The following is a 17,339-nucleotide window of genomic DNA, read 5'->3' as shown; positions in this document are numbered from 1 at the left end:
CCTGTAGGAGAAAAGGGCAACCTAGGACCTCCAGGACCATTTGGGCCTCCTGGGTCAATTGGGCCAAAAGGACCTCCTGGTAAATTTTTTTTGGTATTTTATGAAGATTAACAGAACACTTCTAAAGGTAATAAATCATCTTTTTATTATGTTTGTGTCAATAGGTCAACCTGGAGACCCTGGAACAATTAAAATTATATCCCTGCCAGGGAGCCCAGGGCCTCCTGGTCAACCTGGAGACCCAGGAATGCAGGGAGAACCAGGACCACAAGGACCAGCAGGATACCCAGGTTGGGATCAGATATATGAAACTGAATCACTGAGAGGTCATTCTATAATAACTGTTGACACTTACAACCTGGCAATTGGAAATAACAGCAGAATTGGTCAAAGAATATACATTTTAATTCTAGATCTGCTACTTTCTACCTTTGTAATTGTGGACATGTCATTTCATATTTGGGGGTTTCAGTTGCCTCCTTCATAAAAGAAGCTGATCAGATGATCCAGGCAGTCATTTAAAATTCTAAATCTATGAACAAGATTGTGTTTTAAGCTTTGCAAAATGTTTGCCTCACAACAACTGGGGCAGGTAGAGAGATACAAGTATTATTATTCTCGTTTCACAGATAAGGAAGTTGAGACAGATTGGGTAAGTGATTTGCCAAAGCTAATAAATACCAAAGTCTGGAATCACACTCAGGTTCTACTAACTCTAAACTAGTATCTATTATACTATTAAATTTATATACTCTTCTGCTTCCCAAGATTAAGACAGTAGTCATGGGGCAGCTAGACAGTATAGTGTATAGAGCACCAGCCCTGGAGTCAGGAGGACCTGAGTTCAAATCTGATCTCAGACCAGACATTTGATACTTCCTAGCTGTGTGACCCTGGGTAAGTCACTTAACCCCAATTGCCTCACCTAAAAAAAAATACTAGTCATTTGTTTTGAGGTCAAAAATACAACTTCAGACGGCATATTGCAATGATAAACCCAGTGATCTAGCTGGCAGCTAAAAGTGTTGAATCTATATTGAACTATCACAGAATACAACCTTAAGAAAATCAGTTGACTTGTATGTGTTTTTTAGATAAATATGTTTTGAATGTTTGTCCTGATTATATGCCATAATCAATTATAAGTTCTCTGAAAGATAACCTTTCCTGATATAAAATAAGTCACTTTGCCCATGGGTGCTTAATACAGTGGAGTCTCTTTAAAAGGGGGATGTTAGGCAACTAACATCTACCATGTAGGGACAAGGATTGTACCTATGATTGCATTACTTTGCCCAACTCCTAAGTGAGGAAACTCTATCTATGCAAATTGGCACTTTCTCTTCCATTTATTTCTAAGTCTCAGAAGGCTTCCCAGAACACTGCAAATGTAGGTGACTTGCCCAGAATTATACAACATTGCCAGTTTTTATGTGACAGAGGCAGGTCTTGAATCTAGGTCTTTCTGGCTTCAAACCATTTCTCTTATCCACTAAACCACACACACGCACACACACACACGCACACACACACACACACACACACACACACACACACACACACAGAGTGGACTTTACAGTAAAAACATACAGACTGGAATCCTACTTTTCTCAGCCAGCCATGGGTCTGAAAGTCAATTTGTAATTTTAGGTCTTGCATCTTAGATTTTGCTAGCTTGTTTGCACTGTTAATCACAGAATTATAGATTAAAAGAATCCCTTCCCCATGTACAGAGTATTGCATTAAGCTCCAAGAAACAAAGTTTAAAAAAGACTGTTGATTGTCTAGTAGATAATAAAGGATCTTGACTGCATGGCACATTGAAGGAGTTGGGGATCCTGAGCCTGGAGAAAAACAGACTGTCCTATAAAGACAGTGATGACTTTAATGACTACTTTTATAAATCAAACAGTGGTTTTGGATGCTGGGGATCCAAAGGGCCAGGTAATTAAGGCAATCATTGGGCCTGAGAAAAAATTTTTACTGTGTTTTGGCTGGTTTGAACTGTTTTTCACTGGTTTGAACTGTTTTTGGCTGGTATGAAATGGTTTTGGCTGTACCATTTTCTCCCTGCTTCACCCCACCCACTCCCAAACTGGGGGTGCTGCACTTAGTCCATTTCCTATGCACAGAATGCCCTCTCTCTCCATCTTACTCTTTTTGACTCTTACCTACTTTTAGTGCTCAATGCAAATGCTACTTCCTTCAGGAAACCTCTCTCTTCAGACATCATGTAGCAAGTTTTGTACCTTTCTCACTCACTTATCACATAATATCACGTATTATAACTATATAATATATAATAATAGTTATGAGAAACATATTTTCTGAAGAGAGCCTTCAAGTCTTCATTTCGAAGGAAGGAAGGAAGGCAGGCAGGCAGGAAGGAAGGAAGGCAGGGGAAGGAGAAGAGGAAAAGGAAGGAGAAGGGGAAGGGAAAGGGAAAGAAAAATCTCTGAAATTTTTTTTAACCCCAAATCACTCTGGCTCTCATTGACTGGCCAACAACAGGTCCCAGGCCAAGCCCTACTTGGTCATTGTTTGGGCCCTGATTGGCTCAAAATGAATGTAAATAGCAATTACTTCTGTTTTGGCCAGAACTCTGAGGTTCTTCCCCTCCCAGATCCTTTTTTTTCCCCTTCCAGATCCTTTTTTTTCCCCTTTTGTCTAGGTAAAGAGGCCATTCTCTGCCTCATTTCTTATTAAACTGTGATCACTGAATGCACATTGCCTCAGTCAAACTGAGACCTGTTACAGACCTTAGCTAGAAAAGGCCAAAGTCCCCCACTGTATCCCGGGCCATCTCCAGCTGTCCAGATCTATATCTGGCCACTGTACCCAGATGGCCCTGGAGGAAAAAGTGAGGCTGATGACTGCACAACCCTCTCTCACTTAAATCCAATTCACTTGCAAGTCATGGCATCACCTTCCTGAGGTTGTGATCCTCTTCAAGAACAAAGGACAGACCACAAACACCCCCATTTTATAATTGAAGAAATTGAAGCAAACAGTGACTAAATGACTTGCCCAGGATCACACAGCTAGTCAGAGGACACATTTAAACTCAGGTCTTCCTGACTCCAGGTCCAGCGCTTTATACACTGTGTGCTACCTAGCTGCCCCTTACTTCTTTTTGTTATTGTTTTCTCATGTATGAGAATGGTGGTTGATTTGTTGTTTTTTGTTTTGCGTTTCCACATGCATGAATGTAATGATGCAATGTTTGGTGCTGAATAGGACTGCAAGGACCAAGAGGTCAACCAGGGAAACCAGGAAAACCAGGAATTCCTGGCCCAGTTGGAGAAAAAGGCAACAAAGGCTCTAAAGGAGAAATTGGTAAATACATCTCTACTTATTTTCTCAACAAAATTAGGCTTGTAAAGAGTCATTTGCTAAGAGAAATAAGTACCATGTTGTGTTTAGCAAGAGGTTGTGTAACTTCAAGGTAATATGGGATTTCTTCATTTACCCTTCCTGTTAACCACAGAGAGAAGTAGTCAAGAGGAACAGAAAAGAAATCTAGGAATTACTAGACAGAACAGTTTCATCTACTCCATAACCCTACATGGCTCAATCTCCAAAACCAGGAGAAGGGAAGGGAAAGGCAAAGGGAAAAAGAATATTTTATAGATATATTATATGTGCCAGTCATTGTGCTCAACACTTTATAAATATTATTTCATTGGAGCCTCACAATAACTCTGCAAGATGGGTGCTGTTCTTATTCTCCATTTTACAGTTGAGGAAACTAAGGAAAGCAGAGGTTAAGAGATTTGCCCAGGGTTACTTGGCCAATAAGTGCCTGAGGCTAGATTTGATATCAGACATTCCTGACTCCAGGCCTAGCACTCTATCCACTCTGTAGCCTGGCTGCCTCTAATACAAAAGAACACAGGGGAAGTCAAAGTGATCCATACTGTTTTATCTGCAAGGCTATTTTGAACAGATCAGTTTCTAACAAGTCAGGTAGAATGTTATGGGACATTAATAGATATTTTAATTTGATAAGGTTCAATCCTGCCCTTTAGGTACATAGATCTGTCACTAGATAGAACAACTATCAGTAAAACCAGAAAAAGAATGAAACAGATATTGCTGGAGAAGCATCTTCATGCTTACATAAGAATGACTACTTTTAACTAAATCATAAACACATTTCCTACCTTGGTTGTTCTATTGACATCTTGTACTTGGACACAAACCAACTGCTTGACACATACATTCTACTTGGCTTTTAAAATCCATTTGTCAGAGTGATCAACCTGGATTAAATATTGCCTGCTGCCAAAGCTGCATGAAAATATTCTGTGCATCCATGTTGAAAACTAACCAGCTGTTCAAACTTAACACTTACCACTGAATTTTTTAAATTAAGAAAAATTGAAAATATCCTTCCTATTTTCTAATATAAATGCCCAAATCTATAAGATACAACAGATGTTAAAAGTCCAAAGTTGAAAAAGTTGAAATATAAGGCTAACAATTTCCCTTATTAAATGCTGGCTCTGGAGTAATCCAAAGTACCCTGAAAACATAGGCTTTGTATGACTGTACAGATGGCTTAGGACCAATACATTTTCCTAATTTGAAAATATCAGTGACAAAATTTGCTTCCCACGATTAGCTCAATGCATAAAATGGGGTACTTTTATAGAACTTCAGTATCTCTACCACCAGAAAAAGAATAACAAAAATTCATTGTACTTTATATATTAGAATTACAATATAAATTTAAAGTATTGTATGCAATAAATATTTAATAAATGGAAAGACCAACTAATGTATATAGAGAAACAGATTGTTATTAAGCCATATGTAAAAACTTATGGATAAGGCTTGCCCAAATGCAGAGAAAGATTTAGGGCTGTTAAAATTCATTAAGCTGGTTAGTTCTGACTTTAGACAGGTAGAATAGATAACCTCTCCTAGAGAAGAAACTATTTCTTCTATTTTTATCTATCTTTCTGATTCTTGAAGCTGGAACATCTCACAAAGTGTTCTGTTCTGTCTTATTTTGCTCACCCCTTCAATTCAAACCACAGAATTTTGGCATTGGAAAGACCTTCAGCAGTTCCCTCTTTCTTTGTAATCTCTGATCTCTCTTTATCCATTGGCACCCTCTTCCTCCCTCCAAACATGTCCCCAGCCTTAAAAAAAAAAATATTCCCTTGACATTGCCATCCCCTCAAGTTACAATCCTATATCTCTCCTCCCTTTCAGTCAAACTCAAAGAGAAAGCAGCTGTTTATAGGTGTTTTCCACTGTCTCAGCCCAGTCACTTCTCTCTACCTCCTGCATTCTGACTGCTAACCCCACCCCTCGAACAAAACTGCTCTGTCCAAGGCTACCAACAATTTTTAAATTGCCAAATCCAGCTGCCTTTTCTTAGTGCTCAGGCTTCTTAACCTGTCTACAGCAATCAGGACTAAAGATCCTGCCTTCTTCCTGGATTCTCCTTCCTGGGTTTCTATAACAGGGTTCTCCTCCTACCTTCCCAACCTGACCTTTGTAGTCTCCTTTGCAAGCTCTGCCTGGGCCCTTCCCTCTTTATACTTACTTTTTCTCATTGGTCTCATCTAGTCCCATGGGATCAATTTTTGTCCCTATGCATATGACTCCAAAATCTACATTATGTAGTCCTTTCATTTCTCCTATGCTCTAGTCCCCCAGCTGCATGTTGGATATTTCCACCTGAATGTCCCAAAGGTACCTCAAACTGAGGTTCAAAACATAATTTTCTTTCTTTTTTAGAAATGTCTAATTCGTATGGATAGCTTTTGTTTTTATATCACCTTCATTTTGGAATGTATACCTCCCCCTTCCCTACTTGGTGTACTTTTCCTTTTTTTTTTTTTGGCAATGGAAGTTAAGTGACTTGCCCAGGGTCACACAGCTAGTAAGTGTTATATGTCTGAGGTGACATTTGAACTCAGGTCCTCCTGAATCTAGGTGCTCCATCCACTGTGCCACCTAGCTGCCTCCCCCAAACCCCCTCATCCCCTATACACACCCCTCACTTTTCCTTTTAACAAAGAAGAAAAAGAGAATAAACAAGTTAGCAAAACTAACCACAGCATCAGTCAAGTCTGCTGGTATAAGCATTGTTCCATAGGCATACCTAGCGCCCCACCTCTGCAAAGGAGGGGAAGGGAAGCGTATTTTCTCATCTCTTTGGGGGAAAGCACAGACACTATAATTATACAACCTTTGATACACATACATATTTTTTTTTCCATTTACAGTATGTAATTTGCTTTCCTGGCTCTGCTTAATTCACTCTGCACCAGTTCCAAGTCTTCCCATGATCCTCTGAATTTTTTTTATCATGTTTTCCAGTACAGTAAGAATCTATTACTCATGTGCCACAATTTGTTTAGCCATTCCCCAATCAACCGACAATGTGCCAGGCAATGTGCTAAGTGCGGGGGATATGTAAGACCTTCTTTCCAGTTCTTTACAACAAAAGGAGCTACTATGAATATTTTGGTGGACACAGGAACATTCTGTCTTTAGTCTCTTCAGGATATATACATAACAGTGGGATCTCTGTGTCAAAGAAAATAGTTATTTGAAGTACAAGGAGTCCAGATAAGAATCATCATTCCACACAGAGAAAACTTTAGCAAACTACTGATACTCACAAGGGGAGGAGAACAGCTGGGCATGAAGCAAAACCTCAGAGTTGTTTTGATTTGCATTTCTCTTTTTATTGATCTGAAGCATTCTCTTATATGACAGCTGATAATTTGCAGTTCTTTTGAGGATTGTTTGTTAATATCCTTTGGGCGTGAATCCATTTTGTCTTACATATTTCTATTAGTTGCCTACAAATCTTGAACATTAGACTCTTATCAGAGCTCTTTGGTACTATGATTTTTTTTCTCAGTCAACTGCTTCCCTTCTTACCCAAGTTGTATTCATTTTGATCACATAAAAGCTTTCCAACTTCCTGTAATTAAAATTATTTATTTTTGAGATCACCTCTATACTTTAAGAATTCATTCCCTAGACATAGTACAAAAGGCACCTAATCTGATTCTTTTTAAAGATTTTCAAAGCATTATCTTTAATATTTTGGTGATACATCCGTTTTGAACTTATATAGTATATAAAGTGGTATAAGTATATATAGTGGTATATAGTATAAGAGATTGATCAAAACCTCATTTACACCAAACGTCTTTCCTTTTTTGCCAGGAGTTGTGAAAGAGGGAACTCTTTCCCAAGTAATTTATGTTATCTAGTTTATAAAAACTGGGTTATTTTTTAAAAACATCATTCCCTGAAACCCACTTCTCTTCCTAACTCCCCGATTTTTGTTGAGGGCACCACTGATTGCCTCTTCCAGTCATCCTGGTTTGGACCCTGGAGTTACTCTCCACTCTGCCCTCTCACCCTCCAACCCTCATCTGTTCTTCCTCCACAGCACCTCTTGCATCTGTGCCTTTCTATTCACTCACAGTGCCACTCCCCTTGTTCAGACCCTCATCATCTCTCCCCTGGACCACTGCAATAGACTCCTAATTGATCCCCCTCCTTCCAGGTCCTTCCCACTCCATTTCATCCTCCACAAGGCTGCCATAGTGATATCTCTTAAGCGCAGGTCTGACCATAAAACCTCACTATCCAATAACTCCAGTGGTTTCCTAGTGCCGATGGGACAAAATACCAAATACAAACTCCTTTATTTGGCATTTAAAGCCCTTCATAATCCAGCTTCAATAGATCTTTACAGCCTGATTACACATGACTTTGCCTCGTGTGAGGCACATTCCAGGTACCTTGATCTACTGACTATTCCCAATCCACAGTGTTACGCTTGCCACCTCAGTGCCTGTATAGAGAAGGTCCTCCCATCCTTGGAATGCTCTTACTTCTTAACCTTTACACCTGTTAGCATCCTTAGCTCCCTTCAGGGCCCAGCTCCAGTGGCAGCTCCTGCATGAGGCCCACCCCTCCCTTCAGGAGGAGTGCCCTTCCCCCTTGTGAAATCACATGTTTTGTATCAGTTTAACTATCTCTATGTGGGCACACACACAGAAGAATAGAAGCTCTTTGAGGTCAGGGCTTCACTTTTATCTTTGTATTCCTAGCACCTACAGCAATGCCTGACACATGGCAAGTGCTTATACATTTTTGCTGAGTTTACTGTTCAAGGGCAGGTAACCTCATAATTGTTTTGCTAACATACCTCTTTCAAAATGTGAAATTTCAGTTGATTCTGTTTGGCTTTCTAAGATCTCTGATATTTGAGCTAATTCATTTAATGAATATTTGAGTACTTACAATGTATAGGGTGCTAGTTACCGAGGTATTGGACAGGAAACAAATATGATTAAGAAATTTTATTTTTTAAAGAGCTTCAGTATATTAGGATAAGATAACACATGTACACAAAGAATGACAACACAAAACATCAGAAGATACTGTTTGGCCAAATCATAAAAAGTAATGCCCCCATTCATTCATTTCAATCATTCATTTCATTCTTTATTGGAGCACCTATTATATGTGAGGCAGCTAGGTAGTACATTGGACAGAGTACTGGACCTGGAATCAGGAAGATCTGAGTTCAAATCTAGCATCAGACACGTAGCAGCTCTGTGACCCTGAGCAAATTACTTAACCTCTTATCCTTGGTTTCTTCATCTGTCAAATGGTGATAATAATAGCATCTATTTCCCAAGGTGGTTGCGAGGATCAAATAAGATCATAATTGTAAAGTGCACAGCACCGTATCTGGCATGTATTAGGTACTATATAAATGTTAGTTCTTATTGTTAGGCACAACAAACATTTCCATGTATAAGCCATAATAGACATACATGAATATTTCATTGAACAATTTTGAGTGACGTTAGGAATTTAGCGATGATGGACATACTTTTCAGTAATTTTTTGTTCATGTTTCCTCTAACATTTAAGTATATAATTTTAAGGACCACCTGGATCAGTTGGATTGCCTGGATTAAAAGGAAAACCTGGAAACTTTGGACCACCTGCAACTGGGTCATCTATCAGAGGCTTTATCTTCACCCGTCACAGTCAATCAACAGAGATTCCTTCATGCCCCAGAGGAACGGTGCCCCTTTATCAGGGCTATTCTCTTCTCTATGTACAGGGAAATGAACAAGCCTACGGACAAGACCTTGGTAATGTCTCCGATGTAACTTAAATAATTTATTTCATAGGAGTGAAAACTTTGTATCATATAGTGAAGTTGCCTCAGAAGTTGGACATTAAAAACAATGCGAATCACTGGCAACCAGATATTGAAGTAAATAAAATATCCTCACCCAAATGACTATTTTTCTCTGTCTCTACATTAGACAACTTAGAGTATATATTTCAAGAAAGGGAAGAGTGAAAAAATGTGAGTTTAGAGATGAATTCAAGTATGATGGTGCCCCTAATCCAATAAGAAAGTAGTTTAGTTTCCATATAGCCTATTGTTTTCTTGAAATATGGGAGCGCCTGACTCTAGCAAAAGTTTTCACTTGGGACCTTGACCATCCTACAATTGTCCTATCCTACATTATCTACCAAATTCCTTATGAAGTTTACTTCCAATATTTATTTTTAGCTCAGAGGGCAAATAAAGCACTGATCTGTCTGTACTGTCATCCCAGAATAACTGTTAGAACAATCCTGCCAAATATTCCTCCCATTCATTCCACGTAGTATTGAATTAAAACATCTGCCTGCCTTTAAGTCTAAAATTTGTTATCTTTTTACAAGAGTCTACTGAGCAAGGAATATTCATATAGGAAAATTCAGAGTGGGGTTGACACAAGGGCATATCCTGTTCTTTCCCTGTACTCACACTACAAGGATACGGGATTTCATGGGTGTGGATATCCTCTGAACCACTGTACGTCACAGCTCTTTTAGTCTACAGAAGACAGTTTTGCTGAGTTTCTGTGGCTGAAAATAATGATCAGCTGGAGGTCAGCTTTAGAGTGATAAATCTCCCAAACTGAGCTAGGCTTGTTCTACCAATAAACATATAGTCTGTCACCAGACTTAGAGTTGGAACTTTTGCAGCTTGGAAGGACCTGCCATCCAGGCCTGGCACTTTACTGGTACAAAGTTTGAGAACCCAGGATCACTTCCATGCTCTGAAGAGTGTGATTTTAGCAAAGATTCTTTACATATACCTTCCAGAAAACTCCTAAAGCAATCTAAATACATAATGGAAAAAAAACTCACTGTAATTTTATTGAGTTGTCATATGAGCAGCCTTTCAATGTTACAATTTGGAGATGCTGGTTTCATAGAATTGGTAATTTGGGGACAACTAAGTGGCACAGTGGATAGAGCACTGGCCCTGGAGTCAGGAGGACCTGAGTTCAAATCTGGCCTCAGACACATAACACTCACTACGTGTGTGACTCTGGGCAAATCACTTAACCTCACCAAAAAAAGAAAAAGAAAAGATCCTCGAATTGATAATTTGCCATTATCCAGTTTTTTCCAAGTACTTTAGATTATGGCTTATTAAAGTGACCCTCTAGCTGAGATACTAAATTAATTTCCAGCTAGTAAAGATGCACAATCCTATGTTTTACAGGAACTCTCGGTAGCTGCCTACAACGTTTTACCACAATGCCATTCTTGTTCTGTAATACCAATGATGTGTGCAATTTTGCTTCCCGAAATGACTACTCGTACTGGCTGTCAACAACAGCACAGATGCCGATGAACATGGCCCCAATTACTGGCAGAGCTGTGGAGCCTTATATTAGCAGGTACTAAATTACTTCCTTCTTCTTTTGATAAGATGATGAAAATTTAGTTTAATAGTGTTTAAATGTTCTGTATAGCACACAACCTAGGATGATTATAATGCCAGAAAGTGGTGGTATTTGCCACATTTTTTGTTATGTTACAGATGTACAGTCTGTGAAGGTCCTGCCATGGCCATAGCAGTTCACAGTCAGACCACTGACATCCCTTTATGTCCTGATGGCTGGATTTCTCTTTGGAAAGGATTTTCTTTTGTCATGGTAACTGAAAAAGCTGAAGCAGAATCACAGCAAGCGTTATTTTTAGCAGCTTAACGGGCTAATACTGCACATGATAATCTGTTTGGCGCCTGGAAATGATAACTTCTAATGCTCCTGTTTTTCACAGTATACAAGTGCGGGCTCAGAAGGCTCTGGGCAAGCACTAGCATCCCCTGGCTCCTGCCTCGAAGACTTCCGCGCCAATCCATTTATAGAATGTCACGGCAGGGGAACCTGCAACTACTATTCGAATTCTTATAGTTTCTGGTTGGCTTCATTAAATCCAAGGAGAATGTTCAGGTAAACATTCAAAGACAACCCTTGTCTGAAAACTCAATAGAACTACTCCAAGGTTACCTAGAACCGAATTTCCTTTTGTTATTAAAATAAATTTTAGGGATATCTTTTCATATCACCTAAATGTATTCATCCCTTTGCCCCTCCCAGAGGGCCACTGCATATGACAAAAATAACTTTAAAAATAAGAAAAAATAAATAAAATTTTTGAGTAAAACTAGTGAATATTGAAAAAAATCTTAAAATTCATGCAATTTTCCATATCCGTGGGCCTCATGGCTCTACTAAGGAGTAGGCAGAGGTGTCTTTTCATGTCTCCTCCTTGGGCCATGCTTATCCTTTGTAATTTGGCAACATTCATTTCCAGTTGTTGTCTCTAATTACATAGTTGAAGTCATTGTATATGTTGTTTGCTTTGCTTTACTTACTTAACTTTGCATCAGTTCACATAAGTCTTTCCAAGCTTCTCTGTATTCATCATAGTTGGCATTTCTTAACAACACAGTAATATTCCATTACATGTACCACAACTGATTTAGCCATTCTCCAATCAATGGACATCTATTTTGTTTCCAATTTTTTGACAGCAGAATTTTGATGTTACTTGACTCACACGCAAAGAATCCACTTACACTACCAAAACCATCTTCAGATTGGCACCACCAACATCTAAGCACTTCAGAATCAATCGTAGCCAGAGCCATTTATTACTAAGTACATAATGTAATCATAGCTGTCAGCAAAACATCTCCTACACAAAATATCTCTAATATCATGGAGAGTATTCATTTACTAGGAAGCTGTGAGCTGCTTACGCAGTGGACAGAGTGCTAGACCTAGAGTCAGTCTGGAGTTTTAAATATAGTTTAAATACAGATTCTGACATTAACTGTGTGACCTTGAGCAAGTCACTGAACCTAAGTCTGTCTCAGTTTCTTTATTTATAAAATGGGGATAATAATAGCACCTACCTCCCAGACTTGTGTTTAGGATAAACTGAGGTAATGTTTGTAAAGCACTTTATAGCCCTTAAAGCAAACCTTAAAGCACTGCATAAATGCAAGTTATTATTATTATTATTATTACACAATGATGTGATGACTTTGTGAAAGGATATCAGTACAATAAGTGAAGTGATCTAGAACATGAGATTTCAAAAACTGGGATGGAGATGCTCCAATCAAAACAAAGTTAGGCCTAAGAAATTCTATTTAGCTTATTATTAATAATTAAATCACCTTTCTACCTGAATGCTCCTGGCAGGAAGGAAGTTATCATTCATAGGAAATCAACTTGTACCTATCGCCACAACATTTTTCAAATACAGTCCCTTACGTCCACTCACAAAGCCTCATCAATTCTCACCTGAATTAATACAATAGTTATTACAATATTATTATGATCCTATTAGAATACATAATGAGATTGTTACAACAGACCAACCATTTGGTCTCTCTGTTTCGAGTTTCTCCCCACATCACACCATCATCCACACAGCCACCAGAGTGATTTACCTAACTGGCACATCTAACCAGACCACCTCCCTACTCAATAAACTCCAGTGGCTTCCTGCTACCTCTATTATCAAAAGAAACCCCACTTTCTGGCATTTTAAGCTCTTCACCACTTGGCTTTTTACTACCTTTCCAGTCTTCCTAAACATTCTCCCCTTCCCAAACTCTGTGGTCCAGCCATAATTGCCAGTTTGCTGGTTGTCACATCTCCCATGTCCAGGCCTTTACACTGGCTGTCCTTCATTCCTGGAATGCTCTCCCTCTTCATCTTTGACTCTGGGAATCCCTGGTTAACTCCAATCTCCCCCACCCCTTCCTTCCAGAGCTCTTTCCTGGTCCCCCAGCTGTTAGCACTTTCCCTCCCAGAACAACCCCTGCATATTATTCCTCTACTTATACATGTATATGTTATCCTCCTCATTAGTGTATGTAAGGTCCTTAAGTGCAGGTATTGCTTCACTTTTTCCCTCCATATTCCCAGAGCTTGGCACAGAACCCGGGACATAATAAACACTTAATACTTGCTGATTGATACCATGGATTGAAATGGCACAACTGCCCTTATATCCACAGTAACATGATCATTTATTCTCTATTCCACCAGAGATTCATTATCAACATTTTTACCCTTTTCTAAATCAAGGACTTCCTAGTTCTGAACTAGTAAGTCAACAAGTTAAACAATCAGTGAAAAAAGTCAAAGATTTATTTGTTCAATTTCTATCCTCAACTTACTCTCTGAGCTTGAGCAAATTATTAAACTTTTTGGTGTTTCTGTTTTTTCAACTAAAAATAGGATAATTTATACTAAATATTCTGCTACGGTCACTGGAAAGATCAACATGTCAACATAATAACAAAATAAATCCTCATTATTTAAAATAATATAGATTGCTCTAAAACTGTTACATATGTATATGCAAATTTGAACTTAACAAAATAAATGAAAAAAAATCCATACCACAAAAAAGTTTCACTATAGGTTTCCTTTAAAGAAGGAAACTATAGGTTTCCTTTTAGTGGTTCTAATGTACAAATGAATCTGCAAAAATCTGATTTAGATTTTTTTCAGGAATTCTATTTTATATGACAAAATGCTCTTAAAATATGTTTTTGAGTTATTTGTCTTTTTGAGCTACCAAATTTATGCACATATGTGTTCACAATACATTTTCTCTCCTGTTTCCTAAAAGCAGTGTCTCCTCCAGAGTAATGTCAGTGATTCAGTCAACAGGCATTTATTAAGTGATTACTACATGCCAGGCACTGTAATCTCTTTAAGAAATGGGACTTTGGAGGTTTTTTGTCTTTATACCTGAAGCACTTACACTGGCTAAATGTGTGTTGACTTAAATCACATTAATTTAAACAAGTACTTTCTCTTTAATATTTTTTTCCCCAGAAAACCAACTCCATCCACTGTGAAAGCCGGAGAGCTAGAGAGATAATCAGTCGCTGTCAGGTTTGCATGAAGAGAAGAGACTGACAAAATCACAGAAAATAAAACTGCCACCTAAGCAGAGAATAGTAATTTTTTTAACTTGACAAATGGCAGTATAGATGTGCTATAACAAAAACTCCTTTTTAAGAATGAAACTACTGTGCTGTGCCACCAGATTATTCACAAAAAGCATTACTACTGTCTTTAGATCATTGTTGGTTTCATTAAAGTGCCAAATATATGATGGTTGAGATGCAGTTACATACCCCAAATCAAATGGAGGGAGGGGTATGGCTCAAGGTATCCTTAAGGCTTGTTTACTTCCATCCTGCTCTCCAACACTCCAGAGAAAGAGTTCTTTGTTGCTCAAGGACATTTGGAAGACTGTTTAATAGGCAAAGGTATTTTGGACAGAATTGACTCACACCTGTTGAACCTGCTAAAGCCTAGAACAGAAATGGCCAATTCAAACCATTCACATCTTCTATCAGCAGAGAGCCCAGGACTGATGCTAACTCACTAGACAGCTAAAATTTAAAGCATATTGACTCATTGCGTGTCTCACTGTAACATTCCCTTAGCTAAATATACAAAAGTGCTTTATTGCCAAATGCTATATAAATTTAAGCTATCAAATTATCAAAGTAGGCACAACTCTCACCTTTTAAGTACTGCTTTTGATAGACTATTTTCCATCCTTCCTTTGAAAACATACTTCCCTTTAACACTTCCTCTATTAAATAAATGCACAAACCATTAGGCACCCCTATTAGGAAACAGGTGCACTTGTCTTTCCACTTCATTTGCCAATAACCATGGAATTATCAAGGTTACCCATGGCTAGAAAGGAGATAGGCCAATTAGATAGTCACAGGGAGAGTCATGAAGGGACAGCACATGTGCTGCACTGGAATATATGAAATAGTAAAATAGCCCAAAGTCTTCTAGGACAAACAAGAAGGATCATCCAGGATGAGAAGATGTGGAGAAGGAGCAATTTGCAATGGTGATGAAAAAACCCATAATGGATAGGACCATGGATATCAACGAAATATCCCTATAAGTGCCAATGCTAACTAATTAAATTCAGTTACCTAATCAATCTTGCTCAAAATAGATGGTTTTTGATGCAATTTTACATTCTCACTTGTAGACTTATTTCCTTGTTTGTCTTATTATAAAATTCTTTCATATGTTGAGAGTAGTTTGTTAAATTAACTGGCAATGCATATATAATAAAAAACAGGGTTCTTGGATGAGCTTCAAATGCTCTCTATATATCTATATATCTATATCTATATATCTATATCTATATCTATATCTGTGTGTATATATACATATATATACACACACTCTTATAATTAATACCTGCTATAGCCACAAAAGAAGAACTAAATACTGTCTGAGATTCATGAAGAATCCCACATTTTTTGTCTTCTGCTGCACTATCTAGATCTACTGTCATGTCTAAAAATTCAATAGGCATGAGAAAAGAATTTAACACTGACTGCCCTGATCTGCTGTTAGAGATCTTAGAAGACAGGCTCTTGGAGCTGGATGGAAGCTCTGCTTCCATGTTCTGGTGGCCTTGTTGACACATCAAATCAGTTCCCCTAATTTGTGCCACACTCCCTCACTGGCTCGCCTCATGCCAAACCCCAAGCCAGAGTAAAGAAAACAACAACATAAACACAGTTTATACAAAACGGGAAGGCATGAGCCCAATGGATAGAAAATTGGCACTGCTCCCAGGAAGACCTGAGTGCAGGTTCCCTCCTCTGTCACATGCTGGCTCTGAGACCCAGGGCAAGTCACTTAACCTCTCAGTGCTGCAGGAAATTCTCTAGCTTGCAAAGATGCCCAACTGCATTGGTGGGAGGATTTCCCTCATCAGAGAGTTCCCTGCACTCACAGGTTCAGTCACCGACCCTAACTCTTGTAGAACCAAGCCCTTTAACTTTTCCATTTTATCTCCTAAGAAACATTTCAATAAAGACAAAATATAAAATGTTTACTAATTCTATGAATATATATTTTAAACTTTCCAAGAACAAATGAATGCTTTTTATTATTTTGTTTGATGCTTTTAAATTATCTCACTTTAAAAGGGACATCAAATGATAATAACACTGCTGGCAGGAATATATTGGGAATTCCTTTATACAGAGTATCCATCCCCAAAGCCTTATACAGGTTTAAACTAAGGCTGTTAAGACTTAAAGCTATACTAAGACTTTTAGTATTTATATATACTAAAACCATATTTGTAAATGTTTCTGTTCATTTTCAAGTTAAATACACCCAAGTTTGAAAACTAGATTTTTTATAAATCTATTGTCACAGATTTTGAAGACAGAAAGGATTGCAAAGGTCATCCATGGATCCGTCTCCTAACTTTAGAAATGAGGAAGGTAAGTCCAGGAGAGGTTGAGTAAATTGCCACAGCTGATTAGTAGCAAAAGCCAGAACCCAAATCTATTTTCAGGCCAGGGCTCTCTGAGCTTAGCTAAACTGCAAATGGAATCCTAGTCAAAAATTGGTCTTAACACACCCAGGTCATTTCCACAAATTGTATACTAGGAAATTTTGTATTTATGAGACTGCACTTTCAATTACACCATTATTTCTGACTTTAAAAAAGTAATCAATTTCTGTTAGAAAAATTTAGCTTTGCAGATGAGTCATGAATAATCTTTTTAGATCTATGATTTCAAATTGGGATTTAGCAATCTGTTCAAAGATTTCCCAGAGACCTGTTTTAATAGAATAAACATTTCAATTTACTTTCCAAATGAAATGAAATAATGCAATGCTTGACTGTTAAAATTTCAAAATCTAACCTAAATGAATTTTTCCATATGTCAAATGTTATGTTAGCACTAAACAACATTTACCATTAATTATATAAGAAATGAAGTGTTATTTTAAAACATGTAATGTTTTTGTTTCAAGAATGGATAACATTAATGTAATACATAAATACTTCAACATATACAACTAAAGTGGAATATTTTGTTTTTTAAACAATATTCATGCTGACTTATGATCTAAAAATAAAATTGTTTGATCTAAAATACTGAA

General features: G+C 37.9%; 1 protein-coding gene across 1 annotated transcript in view; it reads left to right on the top strand.

Moving 5' to 3' along the window:
• Positions 1-17,339, top strand: part of COL4A3 (collagen type IV alpha 3 chain) — a 175,015-nt gene extending 157,676 nt beyond the window's left edge. The window contains 9 exon segments of the mRNA XM_020970941.2: positions 8-79; positions 165-290; positions 3,238-3,336; positions 8,940-9,152; positions 10,571-10,748; positions 10,892-11,006; positions 11,134-11,306; positions 14,220-14,257; positions 14,260-17,339. Of these exon segments, the coding sequence (XP_020826600.1) occupies positions 8-79; positions 165-290; positions 3,238-3,336; positions 8,940-9,152; positions 10,571-10,748; positions 10,892-11,006; positions 11,134-11,306; positions 14,220-14,257; positions 14,260-14,303 (1,058 nt within the window). The 3' untranslated portion in view covers positions 14,304-17,339.

Source organism: Phascolarctos cinereus, unplaced genomic scaffold (assembly GCF_003287225.1).
Source record: "Phascolarctos cinereus isolate Bilbo 61053 unplaced genomic scaffold, phaCin_HiC Scaffold_7;HRSCAF=346, whole genome shotgun sequence".
Lineage (NCBI taxonomy): Eukaryota > Metazoa > Chordata > Mammalia > Diprotodontia > Phascolarctidae > Phascolarctos > Phascolarctos cinereus.
The sequence above is the reverse complement of the archived record's forward strand: the minus strand, read 5'-3'. Positions and strand labels throughout refer to the sequence as shown.